At 44.3% G+C, this 15,928-nt stretch overlaps 1 protein-coding gene across 2 annotated transcripts in view; it reads right to left on the bottom strand.

Annotated features, from left to right (window-relative positions):
• The window catches only part of IRAK2 (interleukin 1 receptor associated kinase 2), a 277,952-nt gene that overhangs the window by 18,059 nt on the left and 243,965 nt on the right, over window positions 1-15,928 (bottom strand). Inside the window, exon 12 of one of the 2 annotated variants that reach the window (XM_069206326.1) lies at window positions 10,586-11,093. In XM_069206326.1, the coding sequence (XP_069062427.1) occupies window positions 10,586-11,093 (508 nt within the window). The remainder of the gene's footprint in view (window positions 1-10,585; window positions 11,094-15,928) is intronic. The other variant, XM_069206327.1, reaches the window with a different exon arrangement.

Consider the following 15,928-nt stretch of genomic DNA (forward strand, 5'->3'; position numbering starts at 1 on the left):
CAATCCTGCTCATGGGGACACTGAGATTCAGCCAATATTGGACATTATGGATGAAAGACAATCTAGAATTCATATACATAAAGAGACTGGCAGAATTCTGACTGCACCTCCTTTAAACACTAAAAGAGAGCTGGCCTTTCAGGAGGAATTAGACTCTGCTCAACCACCAGCAAAGGTTAAAAAACAAAAGGAGAAACCAGACCCTCCCCTCCTACTTCTCCTCCTCACTCTCCACAGCTTTCCTCACAATAGTCCACCACCATTGCCTTCTCCAACACACTCACTGTAGTCGCATGGAGATACAGTGGATCCTTGGGATCTGTATGACCCTGATCCCATTCCAGACAATGATCCTGACCTACACCCCTCCAAGCCTTCTCCACCAGAGGACACTACTGCCTACACTCAGGTAGTTTCTAGAGCAGCTGCTTACCATGGGGTGCTTATTCACTCTGAACACCTAATGGAAGATTTTTTATTCAACAGTCTGTCTTCCACTCACTCTAGATACCAGTGTCTCCCAATGTTGCCTGGAATGGTCAAACATTCTAACCAAATTTTTAGTGAGCCCACCAAAGCTAGAGTAATTATTCCTAGACAAAAAATATAAACCTGCTCCTACAGATCCAGACTATATCACACATCAAGTTCCTCCAGACTCGGTAGTGGTGAGTGGGGCTAGGAAAAGAACTAACAGCTAATCATCAGGAGGTGATCCTCCACCTGATAATGAAAGTAGGAAATTTGATGCTGTTGGCAAGAGAGTAGCCACAGAGGTGGCTAATCAACGGCGAATTGCAAATTCGCAAGCACTCTTTTGCCAGATACAATAGAGCCCACAAGGGTTGGGATGCAAGAATTCATACAGCCCCTCCCAAAAGAGCATCAAAAGAGAGCACAACAGGTTGTAGAGTAAGGACAGAGGCTATAAGTAATAATCAAATAAGTTCTGCCCTCGATGCTGCTGACATACGGCCATTACAATATGAAGGCATGCTTGGTTACGCTCTTCTGGTTTCAAACCAGAAATTCAACAGGCAGTACTTAACATGCCTTCTGATAAAAAAACATTTATTTGGGCCTGAGGTGGATACTACCACAGAGAAACTGAGAAAAGACTCAGATACTGCAAAGGCAATGAGAGCATTATATACCACACCATATAGAGGCTCCTTTCGCAGGCCCCAATTCAGAGGAGGATTCAAGCCACAATCCTCTGAACCTTCTACCTCCCAGTCAAAGCAGGGATCAGAGGGGGGTTTAGAGGGTCCTACAGAGGACAATATTTCAGAAACATAGGCTTATTCCAAGCCTCAAAGCAAGCCACTACACCATCCAAACAGTGACTTCGTTCCCACCCCTCCACCACACACATCTCCTGTGGGAGGAAGACTACAGTATTGCCACTCTCATTGGCAAAATATCACAACAGACAATTGGGTGTTATCAATTATCCGCAATGGCTATTGCCTAGAGTTAATCTCCAATCCTCCAAACATTCCACCACATTACCACAAATTGTCCCCAGAACACAATGTTCTGTTACAACAGGAAGTACAACCCCTACTACTAAAACAATAAATATATATAATTGGTCCCACATTCTCAGCAAGTAACAGGTGTATACTCACTATACTTCCTCATTCCCAAAAAAAGATGGCACTCTAAGACCTCTCAATCTATACATCTTGTCAGAACATTTTCACATGGTAACTCTGCAGGATGTCATTCCACTACTACAAAAGCAAGATTACATGACTACCTCAAAATGCGTATTTCCATATACCCATCCATCCAGCTCACGGAAAATACCTCAAGTTCATCATAGCAGGAAAACATTACCAGTTCAAAGTTTTGCAATTTGGCATAACAGCTCCAAGAGTGTTCACAAAATGTCTAGCAGTAGTAGAAGCCTACTTAAGAAGACAACACATTCACGTCATCCATATCTAGACGACTAGCTAATAAAATCAAGCAATTTTACACAATGCCAACAACACACTCAATATGTAACATTAGGGTTCACTGTAAGTTATCAGAAGTCACACCTTCAACCAGCACAAGGTCAACCTTACCTAGGTGCTATTCTAAATACTCAAAAAGGCTCTAGCATATCCAAATATACAAAGGATCCAGGCTTTCCAAAATCTCATCCCACATATCCAACCAAATCGACAATACACTAAGATTTATCATGAAAATTCTAGGGATGATGGCATCTTGCATAGCCATAGTTCCACATGCAAGACTAAACATGAGACCTTTACAACAATGGTCTCGGGCACACTGTCTGCTCCAAGATCTAGTGGAATCTTAGTAATATAATGAAGGGGCAGTCATTCCAAGACCCTGTACCTCCGACTGTAATAACAACAGACGGATCAATGATAGGTTGGGGAGCTCATCTCAACAATCTTACCATTCAAGGGAGATGGGATCCCAAACAGAAACAACTTCACATACACCACCTAGAGTTATTGGCGGTGTTTCTCGCCCTAAAAGCGTTTCAGCCCCTTATCAAACAGAAGAATGTTCTCATAAAATCAGACATGACAATCATGTATTACCTAAAAAAACAGGACGGGACACATTCATCTCGACTGTCTCTGTTAGCACAGACAATATGGAAATGGGCAATTCACAATCACATTCATGAATCTAAATATCATACTTACTAGACTTATGGGCCACCTTTTGAACCCATGCACTCTTGTCAAATTCAATTTTTAACATGGAAGGTTGCGTACCTTGTAGCTATTACTTCTCCAGTATTGGATCTTTCATAGATTCACATGCTTGAATCATCCCCGTCGTCGAGGTGGGAGCCTCACGTTAAACTTAAATACATAAAGCAGTAAGTCAGTAAAAGTAAAACCAGTAGGCCTCATAGGGTATTTTACAGTCTATCCACTTTGTTTTGTGAAAAGACCCAAACTTTAGTATCAACCAATCAGGATTCAGCCCCTCCCAAACACTCCCAACAGAGGCTGAATTCCCTCAGATTTTCTACTGCACGTCGTGTGAAGGGAGTCTCCCTGAGCTCTGCTCAGTTTTTTCCTTATTTCTGACTGAAGATTGTTTTTTCTCTCAGGAAAGCTTCACTATGTCTGAAAAGACAAAGACGGGTCTGTTCAGAGACTGTGACAATTGTGGGAAGAAGAGACTGCATGTTGATGACCCCCACAAGAAGTGTATCTACTGCCTCCATCCAGACCACAAGGTGAGAGACTGCAAAATCTGTCGCACCTTTAGTCAAAAAACCCTTAAAGACCGTGAGGGTAGACTTCTCTTATGGCTGCAAAAGCAAAAAGCCATGGAACATCCTTCCTCAGATGACAGCGAACCGTCATCACATACTTCTCGCCCTCATAAGAGAACAGGTGAGAGAAGTAGAGGGTCTGATGAACCACCTAGGAAGGTGCCCAAAAAGACAAAACAAGTCTCTACTGAAGTGAAAAAGGATGTTTCCCACTCAGACATTTAAACATTTGCCAAAAAAGGTTCATTCAGAACCTACGACGCCTTTGCACCGAAAAAGCACCTCAAAAAAGCCATCTTGGTCTCTGTCACCACAGAAAGAGCCAGAAAAACTCTTTTCGGTGAAAAAACAACAGTCGACGACCACCCCGTCGATGACAACAGCGACTACAGTATTCGATGTTCACAACACCGGTCGCACCGATGATTATGTCGTCGCCGTTATCATCGACGACGATAATTACGGCAACATTTTTTAAGAAAGCTTCGTCGGCAACCACATCGTCGACAGCGGAGGCCTCCTGGGTTCACCAATCTACCAGGGCACTCCCATCTACGAAGCACCTCTCAATGAGGTTTAAAAAGGCACTGCCGACGACGGCATCTATAGAAGATACGTCGGCGAAACGACCATCGTCTATAAAGGGCCCGTCGACGATTATATCCTCAACACAACTAACTGTACAAGCCATCCACCTACCTGGATACTTCGCCACACCATTCCTCATACCATCAGGACAACTCTACCAGATTCTTACCCCTTTCACTTATTGATATGGGTGACAAGGCATCCAATATTCTGCCAATGCATACCTCGCCAAGTAAAGTGTTGCCATATCCACCACAACATCTTTTTGAGGATGAGGACGATGATGCATACTCTCAAAACAATGGAATGTTTGGGGCAGCTAGTAGCCCGTCCCAACTCAATGTCAAATGCCAAGAGTTTGATGAAGAGGAGGATCAACATTACCAGCCTAGTTACGCCTCAACATCTTATCCACAGGCAGAACAACCATTGCCCCTCGCTATGCCTAGCACGCTGGTAGCAGATCTACAGTATATGTTGAAGGACTACTATAAAAGGTTTCCACCATCAACTCCGTCCACGCCACCTAGACCTGAGAGCTACCAGACACCTCGTCAGACTCGCACTTCTAATTTTTCGGAAACACCACAGGCTAGTATACCGATAACTAGCCAAACTCAGGAAGCTTGCCCCTCATCAGATGACGAAAGGGAAGAGGGTGAGTTAAGAGATTCGGCGGCTAGTGAATGGGATGATTATCTCGTTCCCACACCATCTCCACCGCCAGCAGGTCCAGTAGATTCTCCTCCAGAGGACATAGGAGGTTTCCATAATTTAATAGAGAGGGTGGCAAAACGTTTTGGACTTGCAATTGTTTCTCATGAAACCAAATGTTTTTTGTACGACTTTAAAGAACCATCAAAGAGATCTGTAAGAGCCATACCCATTGTAGATTTCTTATGGCAGGAGGGTTTGAAGGCAATGAAAAACCCGGCAACAGTGCCTTCTCAAATGCCAAGACTAGAGAAGAAGTACAAGGCCCCAGATGATTCTCCGGCCTGTCTAGTCTCACAGCCGAAACCTGACTCTGTTATATCACAGGCGGCTCAGCGGCGTTCCAAAAACCCCTCCACACCTATTGCGTCTCCCCCAGACAAGGAAGGAAGGAGATTAGACAATATCAGCAAAAAATTCTCCTCTGTTGCTGCAGTCACAGTTAAGGCGGCTAACTCCCTCGCCATCCTGGGAAGGTACGATCGCCAGATGTGGGCGGACATGTCTGCCTTTTTAGATTTACTGCCAGAAGACGTCAAGGTGGAAGCAAAAAAGGTCTTGCAGGAGGGAGAAAGGGTCTCCGCGGAGATTATAGACAGCGCAATAGACATTTCTCTCACTGGCTTTAGACAATTAGCTGGCGCAGCAGTCCTGCGCAGACAAGGATGGCTTAAAGCTACTTCATTCAGACCAGAAGTCCAGAGTCGTGTTCTTGACATGCCTTTCGATGGAGAGAGTCTGTTTGGTAAACATGTCGACGACATGTTGCAGGCTATCAAGACGGATACCGATACGGCAAAATCCCTTGGTACCCTGCAATATAAAAACAACCCTTTCGTGGAGCAAGGGGTAGAGGTAATTACTCCTTTCGAGGTGGATACCAACAATACAGATCACAATATGAGTCTTCCTCCACAGGATCACAACATCAGTACCATCAGCAACAGCAGCATTATAGATTACCACCGGCCGCAACTTACAAACATCCAGCTAGAGGAAGAGGAGCTGCCGAGGAAGAGATACAGGCAGAAAGCAATGACCCGACGATCATCTCAGCGCTTCCCCACCAACCAACATCGAGGGTCGGAGGTCGCATCACTTCCTATTTCCCCATGTGGAAGACTATAACATCGGACAGATGGGTACTCGATGTAGTGGCCAGAGGTCATACTCTGGAATTCACACAAACACCACCAATTGTTCCTCCATCGGGCCCACCGCCTCCGAGGTTGAACCAACTCCTCAGGGAAGTAAGAGTAATGTTGAGAAAAGGAGCAGTAGAACCAGTCCCTTTATCTCAAAAGAACAGAGGATTCTACTCCAGTTTTTTCCTTGTAAAGAAACCCTCAGGAGACTGGCATCCCATCCTCGACTTGAGAGCACTAAACAAGTTTCTAAAGAAACAGTCGTTCAGGATGGTAACACTGCAGGATGTACTGCGTCTGTTAAATACCGGGGATCGGATGGCATCCCTAGACCTCCAGGATGCTTATTTTCATATCCCCATATATCGCAACCATCACATATTCCTAAAGGTTCAGAGTGGGAAGTATGCACCTCCAATTCCGGGTTCTCCCATTCGGTCTCAAATCAGCCCCCAGAATCTTCACAAAAATGTTGGCTCCGGTAGCAGCACATTTCCGTCAGTCAGGTATCCAGGTTATAAAGGCACCCTCAAAATCGCAAGTGACAAGTCATATCTCCTATTGCCTTCAATTGTTACACAGCCTGGGGTTTGTAATCAACTACCAGAAATCTCACCTCCACCCCAAACAGGTATTAAGTTTCTTGGGAGCAATTCTAGACACAGTCCGCAACAAAGCGTACCCATCTCACGAGAGGAAACTAAAATTAACCTCCTTGGCAGACAGCCTCTCCAGAAAAAGGTTTGTTTCAGTCCGCATCTACAAGTCATTGCTCGGGATGATATCATCATGCATTCCGCTAGTCCCAGATTGCAGGCTCCATATGCGACCCCTGCAAGAGCAATTAGACATACAATGGACCCAGGTCAACGGTTCTTTCGAAGACCAGATCCGCATAACGCCTCTAATGAAGAACACCATGAGGTGGTGGGCGACTCTAACCAATTTGTCAAACGGACTCTCATTTCTTCTTCAAACACCAAGTTACATAGTAACAACGGATGCCTCTCTCGAAGGATGGGGGGCACACTGCCAGGACCTGCAAAACAGCGGAATCTGGAATGTGAAAGACACTCAGCTCCACATCAATTATCTAGAACTCAAGGCAATACACTTGGCTCTAAAAGCTTTCTTGCCAAAAATACAAAATTCAAGCGTCTTAATCAGGACAGACAACACAACCAGCATGTTTTATCTAAACAAGCAAGGAGGCACGAGATCCCTACAACTCTCGCAGCTAGCACAGCAAATTTGGACATGGGCCATCAAGCACAATATTTCACTCAAAGCGGAGCATGTGCCAGGACAAACCAATGTTCTAGCAGACACCCTGAGCAGGACAGTGATTCCTTATCACGAGTGGGAACTAGACCAAAAAACTCTCAACAGTCTTTTTCTATTATGGGGCAAACCGAACCTAGACCTATTTGCCACTCTTGAGAACAAGAAATGCCAGTTCTACGCAAGTTGGCTTCCCCAAAAAGATTCGTGGGGGGAATGCGTTTTTGATGAGATGGTCTGGAGTTTATGCCTACGCTTTTCCTCCGATCCCACTCATTCCGAGAGTCATCAACAAACTGAAGGTGGAGGGGTGTCGCCTTCTCCTCATAGCTCTCAGATGGCCCAGACAAGTCTGGTATACAGAGCTCCTCATGCTCTCCGAACGACCACATCTACGACTCAGACGGAGTCTGACTCTTAACAATGCACCAGGGACAAATCAGACACCCGGATCCGTCGTCTCTTCATTTGTCGGCTTGGCTCCTGAATACAATGAATACTTGAATCTCAACATTTCCCAGAAGTGTAGAGACATCTTGGCAAAAGCTAGCGCTGACACCACCAACAAAACCTATAAACTGAAATGGAAGTGTTTTTGTATATGGTGTGCAGCAGAAGATATACATCCTTTGTCCTCTACTCCGGAACAGATACTTCCATATCTCCTCCTCCTGGCAAAATCAGGACTTGCATATTCTTCCATTCGGGTACATCTGGCTGCAATCTCCAGATACCGCAGATCTCCAGACAGTCTCATTGTGTTCTACAAGAATTGTCAAACTATTCATGAAGGGCCTTTTTCGGGCCTTCCCGCCAGTTAGGAAGCCTCCACCATTATGGTCCCTAAATGTTGTCTTGATGCAGCTCATGAAAGCTCCTTTTGAGCCGATCCACAAGGCTGATCTAAAATTAATTTCATGGAAAACAGCGTTACTGCTAGCTCTTACTTCAGCAAAAAGAGTCAGCGACATTCAGGCTTTCACTGTCAAACAGCCTTTCCTCCAATTCACAAACTCAGGTGTCATCCTGCGTACAAATCCTAAGTTCATCCCGAAAGTTCCTTCAACGTTTCACTTGAATGAACCAGTCATCTTAAAGACTTTCTTTCCAAATCCGCAAACAATAGCAGAGAAGACGTTACATTCTCTTGATATTAAAAGATGTTTAAAGTTTTATCTACAGAAAACTCAAGCCATCCGCCAATCTGATCAATTATTTGTAGCATTTGGCGGCACAAGAAAGGGACATGCGGTGTCCAAACAGACTATAGCAAGATGGATTGGCCTGGCAATTCAATTCTGCCATTCAAAAGCAGGAAAACCGCTCCACACCAAGGTGAGAGCCCACTCTACAAGATCGGTAGCCACTTCAGCTGCACTCTTTGCAGGTGTACCACTACATAGCATCTGTAGAGCAGCAACATGGTCCAGCCAGTACACATTTACGAGGCATTACTGTCTCGAGGAAACTAACAACGTCGATACAGCAGTGGGACAGGCAGTGCTGAGGCATCTATTTTGTTAAGGTGAGCCTCTTACACATCCCATCACCACACTCGAGGTATGTTCGTTATTCGTTCGTAGTCTCATTAGTAGCTACGGTGTGTTTTACTCTAATTTTGTGCTTCGGATTGTTCACTTTGTTATACTGCGTTAACTTGTTGTAGACTTCATAATAATAACAAAACAAATTGTGTCAGGAATTTCTGCCACACAGCTTTTATTGCTCTTCTATTCGGATGTCTATGGATATATAGGTATATATATATCTATGAAAGATACCAATACTGGAGAACTGCAGTTACAGGTAAGTAACTAATTTTCTTCATTAAGAAGTTAGTGAAATACAAGCCTTCACTATTGAGGAACCTTTTTTCAGAGTAAACAAACATAAAATAAGACAAATCAAACATTTCTACCAAAAGTAGTATCTTCTTTTCACATCAACCAAATAGTGGAATTGCCAGTCTTCTTTCCACAGCCAGACTGAGTTGCAGAAAGAGCTCTTCATACTCTAGATCTCAAGAGATCTTATGTACTATATAGATAGAACTAAACACTTTAGGAAAACAAAACAACTTTTCTTTGCTTTTCAACAACCACATACAGGCAATCCTATATCTGAACAAGGCTTAGCAAGATGAATTGTTAGATGCATACAGACTTGCTACATTAAGGCAAAAAGACAACTTTTGACCACTCCTAGAGCACATTCTACAAGAGAGAAAGGTGTGTTAATGGCATTTTTAGGAAACATACCAATGGCTGATATATGCAAAGTTGCACGTAGTCTACTCCTCATACCTATACTAAACACTATTTTGTTGTTGTTTTCCTCACAGCAACAGGCCACTGTAGGCCAAGCTGTCTTAAGAACACTATTTCAAACCACTTAAACTCTAGCCACCGTTATGTTTTGGGAGGACTAACTGCTTTGTAGTCTATGCATAGCATATGTATCTGCAGCTACACATGCCATCGAACGGAAAATGTCACTTACCTAGTGCACATCTGTTTGTGGCATGTAGTGCTGCAGATTCAGATGCACCCTCCCTCCTCCCCAGAAGGCTGTAATTGTTTAAGTTTATCATTTGTATATATGTAGAAACATTTACACTTGCATGGACATATCTTTATATTCTTATTCTGTCACTCCTTCCTTCTCCCTTTGCGGGAAAACAATCTAACAATGGAGTCGATGCCCATGTGCACTGTAACCGAGAGAAGGAGTCACTTGAGCCTGTGACTCCGAAAATACTTTTTAGAAGAAAGACAACTTGTAACATTCCGAACCCAACACTAGATGTCGGAAGAGCTATGCATTGCATGTGAATCTGCAGCACTACATGCCGTGAACAGATGTACACTGTGTAAGTGACATTTTCCATATATATTGCCCCCCCCCCCCCCCCCCAACCAAGTGATCACTATGGCATGAGCGAGGAGGGAAAATGACTGTGGACAAGACTGAGGAACATTATCCTTTTTCCGGAGTGAGGAATTTGTAGATGTAATGCATGCATGTTTACATTGGATTCTATCTGTAGTGTTGGCAATTGCTGAAGCTCGCAGTGCAGCATACATTTACCCCTCATCCTCTGCACACGCTCCTCCCCCACCCCTATTGGGGAAAGGCTTAGGCCTCAAACAGGCAGTTAAACACCTGGGGTTCTCTAAAGATGCACAAACTGCAGAACCCACAAGCAATTTCCCCTCCATCAAAAGCCTTCAAGGGGCTGTCACAAACATTCCCAAAGGACTGTGCCAGTCATACTCCTAACCATCAGACCCCCATCTTTGAGGGCAGCTTCCCTGCAGACCCATTAATTAACACCAGTCACCACTCTTACTGCTTGTATGAAATCAGACTGCCTTACAAAGGCCAAGGTTTGGAGTCATTCGTTACTTGGCTGCAACAGCTGTTCTGGTCTTGTTGGTAAGCCCAAGCTTGAATATGGATGGCAGTTCTCCCTCTTAGGTTTCAACGACAATACAAATAAAATATGACTCTACACATATGTGTGCCTTTTTATTTGCAGTCTTTTTTGGTGTGTGTGTCTTGAATTATATAGGATGCTTTGTGGGGACAGTATACATACCTGGTTTTAAAGAACCTTTTTCTTCCAAATGGGATTTACTTGACTGAGACTGACCTACTTCCGGCTCGAATGATGCAGATGGCAGAAAGCAGGAATCTTTCTGGCCTTCCTTAACTTCTCTACACCTTTCCATGCCATGGACTCCAGTTGCTTCCAACTCTTCATGAGATTTGGGGAACGTGCTAATGTCTGGCAATGCCACTTCATCTCCAGTTCTAGATCTGGATGTTGGAAAGTTGCTGAAAAAGTCAGACTCATCAGATTCACAAGGTGTCCTTGACACCTGTGTGCAAGCTTTCTCATGCTGTTGGAATAGTGAAGAAGGCATACCACTGGTCTTTGGAGCAGGTCCACCATAAACACTTCCATCGCTTAACATAGAATCCTCATCAGTTTCTTCTGGATAATTGGCGGAAACAAAGTTATTCCGCAGTGCAGGAAAATTGTCCATTTTAGGCCGATGGGGATGTCGCCTTTCCAGATCCACTTTTTCCATCAGTGCATATATCTGTTGATAAATAACATACAAAACTTAGCAAAAACACACTAAAGAAAGTTCAGGGCTCAGTCAGGCATTGGGACTGTGTAACACTCATGCTAAAAGGCATAGTGACATCTGTGATCACTCTCACTGAGCAATGTCTTCTAAAATATTACTAAAGGGCAGCTAGGTGTACAGTCAGTGTGACTGATAGCTACAGAGCAGTCAGATCTCAAAAACCAATGCGGAGCCATTCCATATGTGATCAGGTTCTCACTGATAACCCATAAATCAAGCTCTGTCAATAAACCATAACCAGGTGATCATTCACAGTAACCAATGATTTACCAAGCATTGAATCATTTGTATATTCATTTACAAGTTTGAATCCATTCCCTTCATCAGGCAGAGAAATCCCATTAACATTAAATAGCAGTAAATAGTGTTAAAATGGCCAGAGTCCTCATCAAAAGTGTTTGTTTAATAGCACGGCCAGCTTATTTACAACAACTCAAACTTCAAGTCCCAAGAAGAGTTCTGCTCTAACCTCTCAGTGACCACATGCTGATGCTTTCTAGTATACCTTAGAATTGCCCCAACCTTATCCTCTGCGTTCAGAGTGCTGTAAAGGTGTTCATGTTTTTTTTTTTTCTTTTTCTCTGGAAAAGCTTCATTTTGTGGGCCAGGGAGACCTTTATTCTGTCACCAGCTGGCATCATTACTGGTCTGTCTGTGCACAGAAAAAGATCTGTACGGATGACCCATATAAGATGTGTAGATATTGCCTTTAAACAGTACACAAGATTTCACACAGTGGCATTTGTAAACCTTTCCTTCCTAGACTCTGAAGGATAGGGATATTAAGTTGGCAATATATTTGTTGGAGGAAACAAAATGCCCTTCTTGGAAGGGGGCAAATCCCCCTATAGCAAAGATTCTGTCAACTGTGTTGCACCAGTCACTTCCATTAAGGCAGCACAAAATGGGAAATGTGGAGTTTCCACGGCTGGACTTGCAACCTAAACCACCCACAGCCACCTTAGCACAGGAATGTATTTTCCTCAGGAAAACACTCCAGGAAAGGCAACCATCAACCTGTGCATAAAAGTGCAAAATCCAGCTATTGTGATGCCTTGACCTAACTGCCGTCCACAGTGGTAACATCTCAGTCTTTCTTGATGTCGAAGAAGCCACAGCCATTGACCTTGTCAACAACATCTCCATTGAGATCTCATCTTTTCGGCATGTCTACTCCACCAGATTCTGGAGTCTGAGCTGGAGGCAGATCTCGGTTACCTTGACATTGCCTTAGAGACGCTATATAATGCTACACAGCTGGTTGTGCGTTACTTCCCTTGATCGGAGGAAAAAGACTAAGAAAAAGAGGAACTCCACCAGGACTAGGAGTATGAGTTACAGACATTCGTATTGGACAGTCCACCTTAGTCTTAAAGATTTAGTTATAAGTATAAAGAACCAGAGGTCATGCAGTTCTGTTGCATTTTTGAAAACCTTTTAGCAGTTGATGGATACATTTGAAAAATTGCTTTCCCAAAAGCATGTTGGGCAACTTACACCTGCTTTGCCCTCTGCTTCAAGCATACCTATTCACCCTTCATCTCATGTGCTACCAGAGATACCTTCCAGAGTTGTCACACACCCACTGGTACCAGCAGCACCTATGAGCAAGGGGACAAAGATTCATCAAATTCAGAGTATTCAAATTTGAAAGTAGAAGGTGAACTCCCACAGGGTGAGGAGTGTTGGGGCAGGGGTTACCGGCCCAGGCCCCCACCACATTTTGAACCTTGGAATAAACCAGATCAGCCAAGAACTCGCCACCATAATCAATGCCTCCCTGACCACCTGTGGAAGACAAAGCATGCAGAAGGCAACGCCCTGCTGAAATAAACCTACATCAGACCCATCTCCCTGATACCTTTCCCAGCTAATTTCATTACAAAGGGTATCAACCCGCCATCTACATGCCACCTGGAACAAAGCCAACTCCTGGACAACTCCCAATCCGGCTTTTGCAGCAAACACAGCACCCAAACAGTCTCAATCCCAGCCACTGACAACATCCAGGCCCTCAACCAGGGGAAGATATTGGCACTAATTCTCCTAGACCTCTTCACTGCAACCATCTCCCACCACATTCTTATTGCCAGACTGCATTATATTAGTGTCCAAGGGACACCCTTAGATAGATCAGCTCCTACCTACCTGACACAACTGAACGGCTTTGCCTTCCACCTTTCTCCTCCAGACCCAAAGAGTTCATCCCTCAAAGCTCAACCCTCAGCCACACCCTGTTCAACACCTACATGAGATCACTGGCCAGCATTCTCAGATCCCATGAGTTCAACAACCATGCTACAAACACATTCTCTCCCTCTCAAGAGACTCCACCACAATCAGGACTAATTTTCACCAATGCATGACAAGCGTCGCAAATTGGATAAAGGACATCTGCTTTTGACAAAGCTCAACACGGACAAAACCAAAGTACTGATCTTCAGCAACAAAATCTCCTCCAGGCCGCTTCCTGGTGGCTTACAGAACTTGGCCCCACACCAACTCTGACTGACCATGCCAGAAACCTCAGAATCATCCTGGACAGCGACCTCTCCATGACATCTCAGGTCAGCACTGTATCATCCTCCTAATTCTTCATCCTGCACATGCTACACAAGATCTTTAAGTGGTTTGGTCAAAGCGTCAGACCCACCATCCCCCAGTCTCTGATCGCCAACCAACTGGACTGTGGTAACACACTCTCTGCAGGAATCCCAACCTACCTCCTCCAAAGAATCCAGACCATGCAGAATGCCACAACCAGACTCATTCTCGATCATCCTTAATGATCACATATCACCCCACAGCTCGGAGAGCTCCACTGGCTCCTAATACAGAAATATTGTCAGTTCAAGCTTCTCACCCACAAATTTTAAGGCCCTGCAAAACTCCGGACCACCCTATAATTAACCACTGCCCAGACACCTTCGATCTGCCTTCCTCGTGCTCACTTCCACACAACGCTCCCGCCAGTGCGGGGCTGGAACAATCTCCCGCTGCACCTCCGGACCTCTGCCACTCTACCAGGCTCCCGCAAAACACTCAAGACTTGCCTCTTCAGCTACATTGTTGGGACCCTGCCAGTGCCTTGATACCATCACGGGTGGCAAGCAGGGTACTAGAAATCAACTGAATATTTGTTTGATTAAGCAAAGATTCTGGATATACAATTGTGACACATCCTATTTGGGAAAGACATGGATGATTCCCTACAAAACATGAAAACAAACACTAAAAAAAAAAGTGAAATCGCTTGGTGTTATGCAGTTACACCATAACTGATGCCAGGCATACAGGGGAGGTGTCAATCACTGTGGAAGACACTGCTGCCTATATTCTCCTCCATGACAATCTGGATACCACAAGGGGTATATATCCAACAGCGAGGCTCTGGTATATCATCCAGGAGGAAGAGGAGCACAACTCACTTGCACTTTCAGGACACCCAAAAGAGCTCTAGACTCTTCATACCTGCCCCCGCAACACCATCTGCATCACAGCAGGTAGTTGGGACAGTTTCATTTTTTGTCCTGCATGAAAGACCATAACATCAGACAAATAGTCTGAACAACATATTACACTTCGGCCATACAAAGGAGTTTGTACACAAACCACCTGTCTGCCCAACCAGGAGGAAACATCCTATATCATCATCATCAGTTTGACAGAACTACAAAGGGGACTTCTCCACATCCTCAAGGAAGCGTAGAGACGGACCCGTGATCCCAGACAAAACAGGGATTGTATTCCAGATTCTTTCTGATCAAAAAGAAAACAAGACAACGGACTTGGACTTATTGAGCTGAACGGGATACTGGATACAATATTTTCACATGTTCACAATCTAAGAAGAAGTCCTGATGCTAAAGAAGGTGATTACCCAACCTTCCTGGTTCTTCAGGATGCGCAGTTCCACATCCCCATACACCAGAAATACAAGAACTAACCCTGCTTTTCAGTGGCAGGACAGTACTATCATTTCAAGCCACTTCCATTCAGCCTTGTATCCATTCCATGAATTTTCACCATATGGCTGACGCCAGATGCTGCAATCCTTAGACGATACGGCCAGAAAGTCTACTCATACTTGGACGACTGACTCATCAAGGGTAGAATAAGCTTCGACGGCTTCCTTCACTGGCTGAAACTGAGAACGTCGGAGTCCTCTATGGAACCAGTCAGAAAGCCTCAATTCTTGGGAGCAATACGACCCAAGCGATTTGGAAAATTGTTTCCCTCCCTGAATAGAGCACTAAAACGCCGCAACTGCTGGCCCTTTTATCATTGTTCACATGCCTCATACATTTTTGTGGGTTTTAGACCAGACCCATTCAAGAACTGGACAATCAATTACAGACAATGGACAGTTTAAGAAATGGGATTAATGATTGAAGGGTCTTGCCCACTCAGGCAAGAACCACAATCCTTGCTAGGGTGAAGGACAAAAGTCACTAAATTAACCTGAGCTGAATCCTCTGGGAGCTTTGCACAAAAAGAGTCAGGCTTAACATGGAGACAATGTGTGTTTATTCGGCACACAAACAGTAATGGTATGAAAACACTATACAATAAAAATCCCAAAGACATTTGGAGAGATGGAAATAAAAAAAACATAAGAACAGCAAAAATGCAATTAGTAGAACCAGAGATGTTGAATTTTAAAGCTTGAGGTAAAATTAGCACAACTGGGGTTATTTAGTAGCGCTGGTCTGGGATAAAGTGACACTTTCAGGCTGTTCCCAGTGGAGTGCAGGCTGGGCACCAGCTGACTTGGGCCCACTTGG

The sequence above is a fragment of the Pleurodeles waltl genome, chromosome 9, assembly GCF_031143425.1.
Source record: "Pleurodeles waltl isolate 20211129_DDA chromosome 9, aPleWal1.hap1.20221129, whole genome shotgun sequence".
NCBI classification, from domain to species: Eukaryota; Metazoa; Chordata; class Amphibia; order Caudata; family Salamandridae; genus Pleurodeles; species Pleurodeles waltl.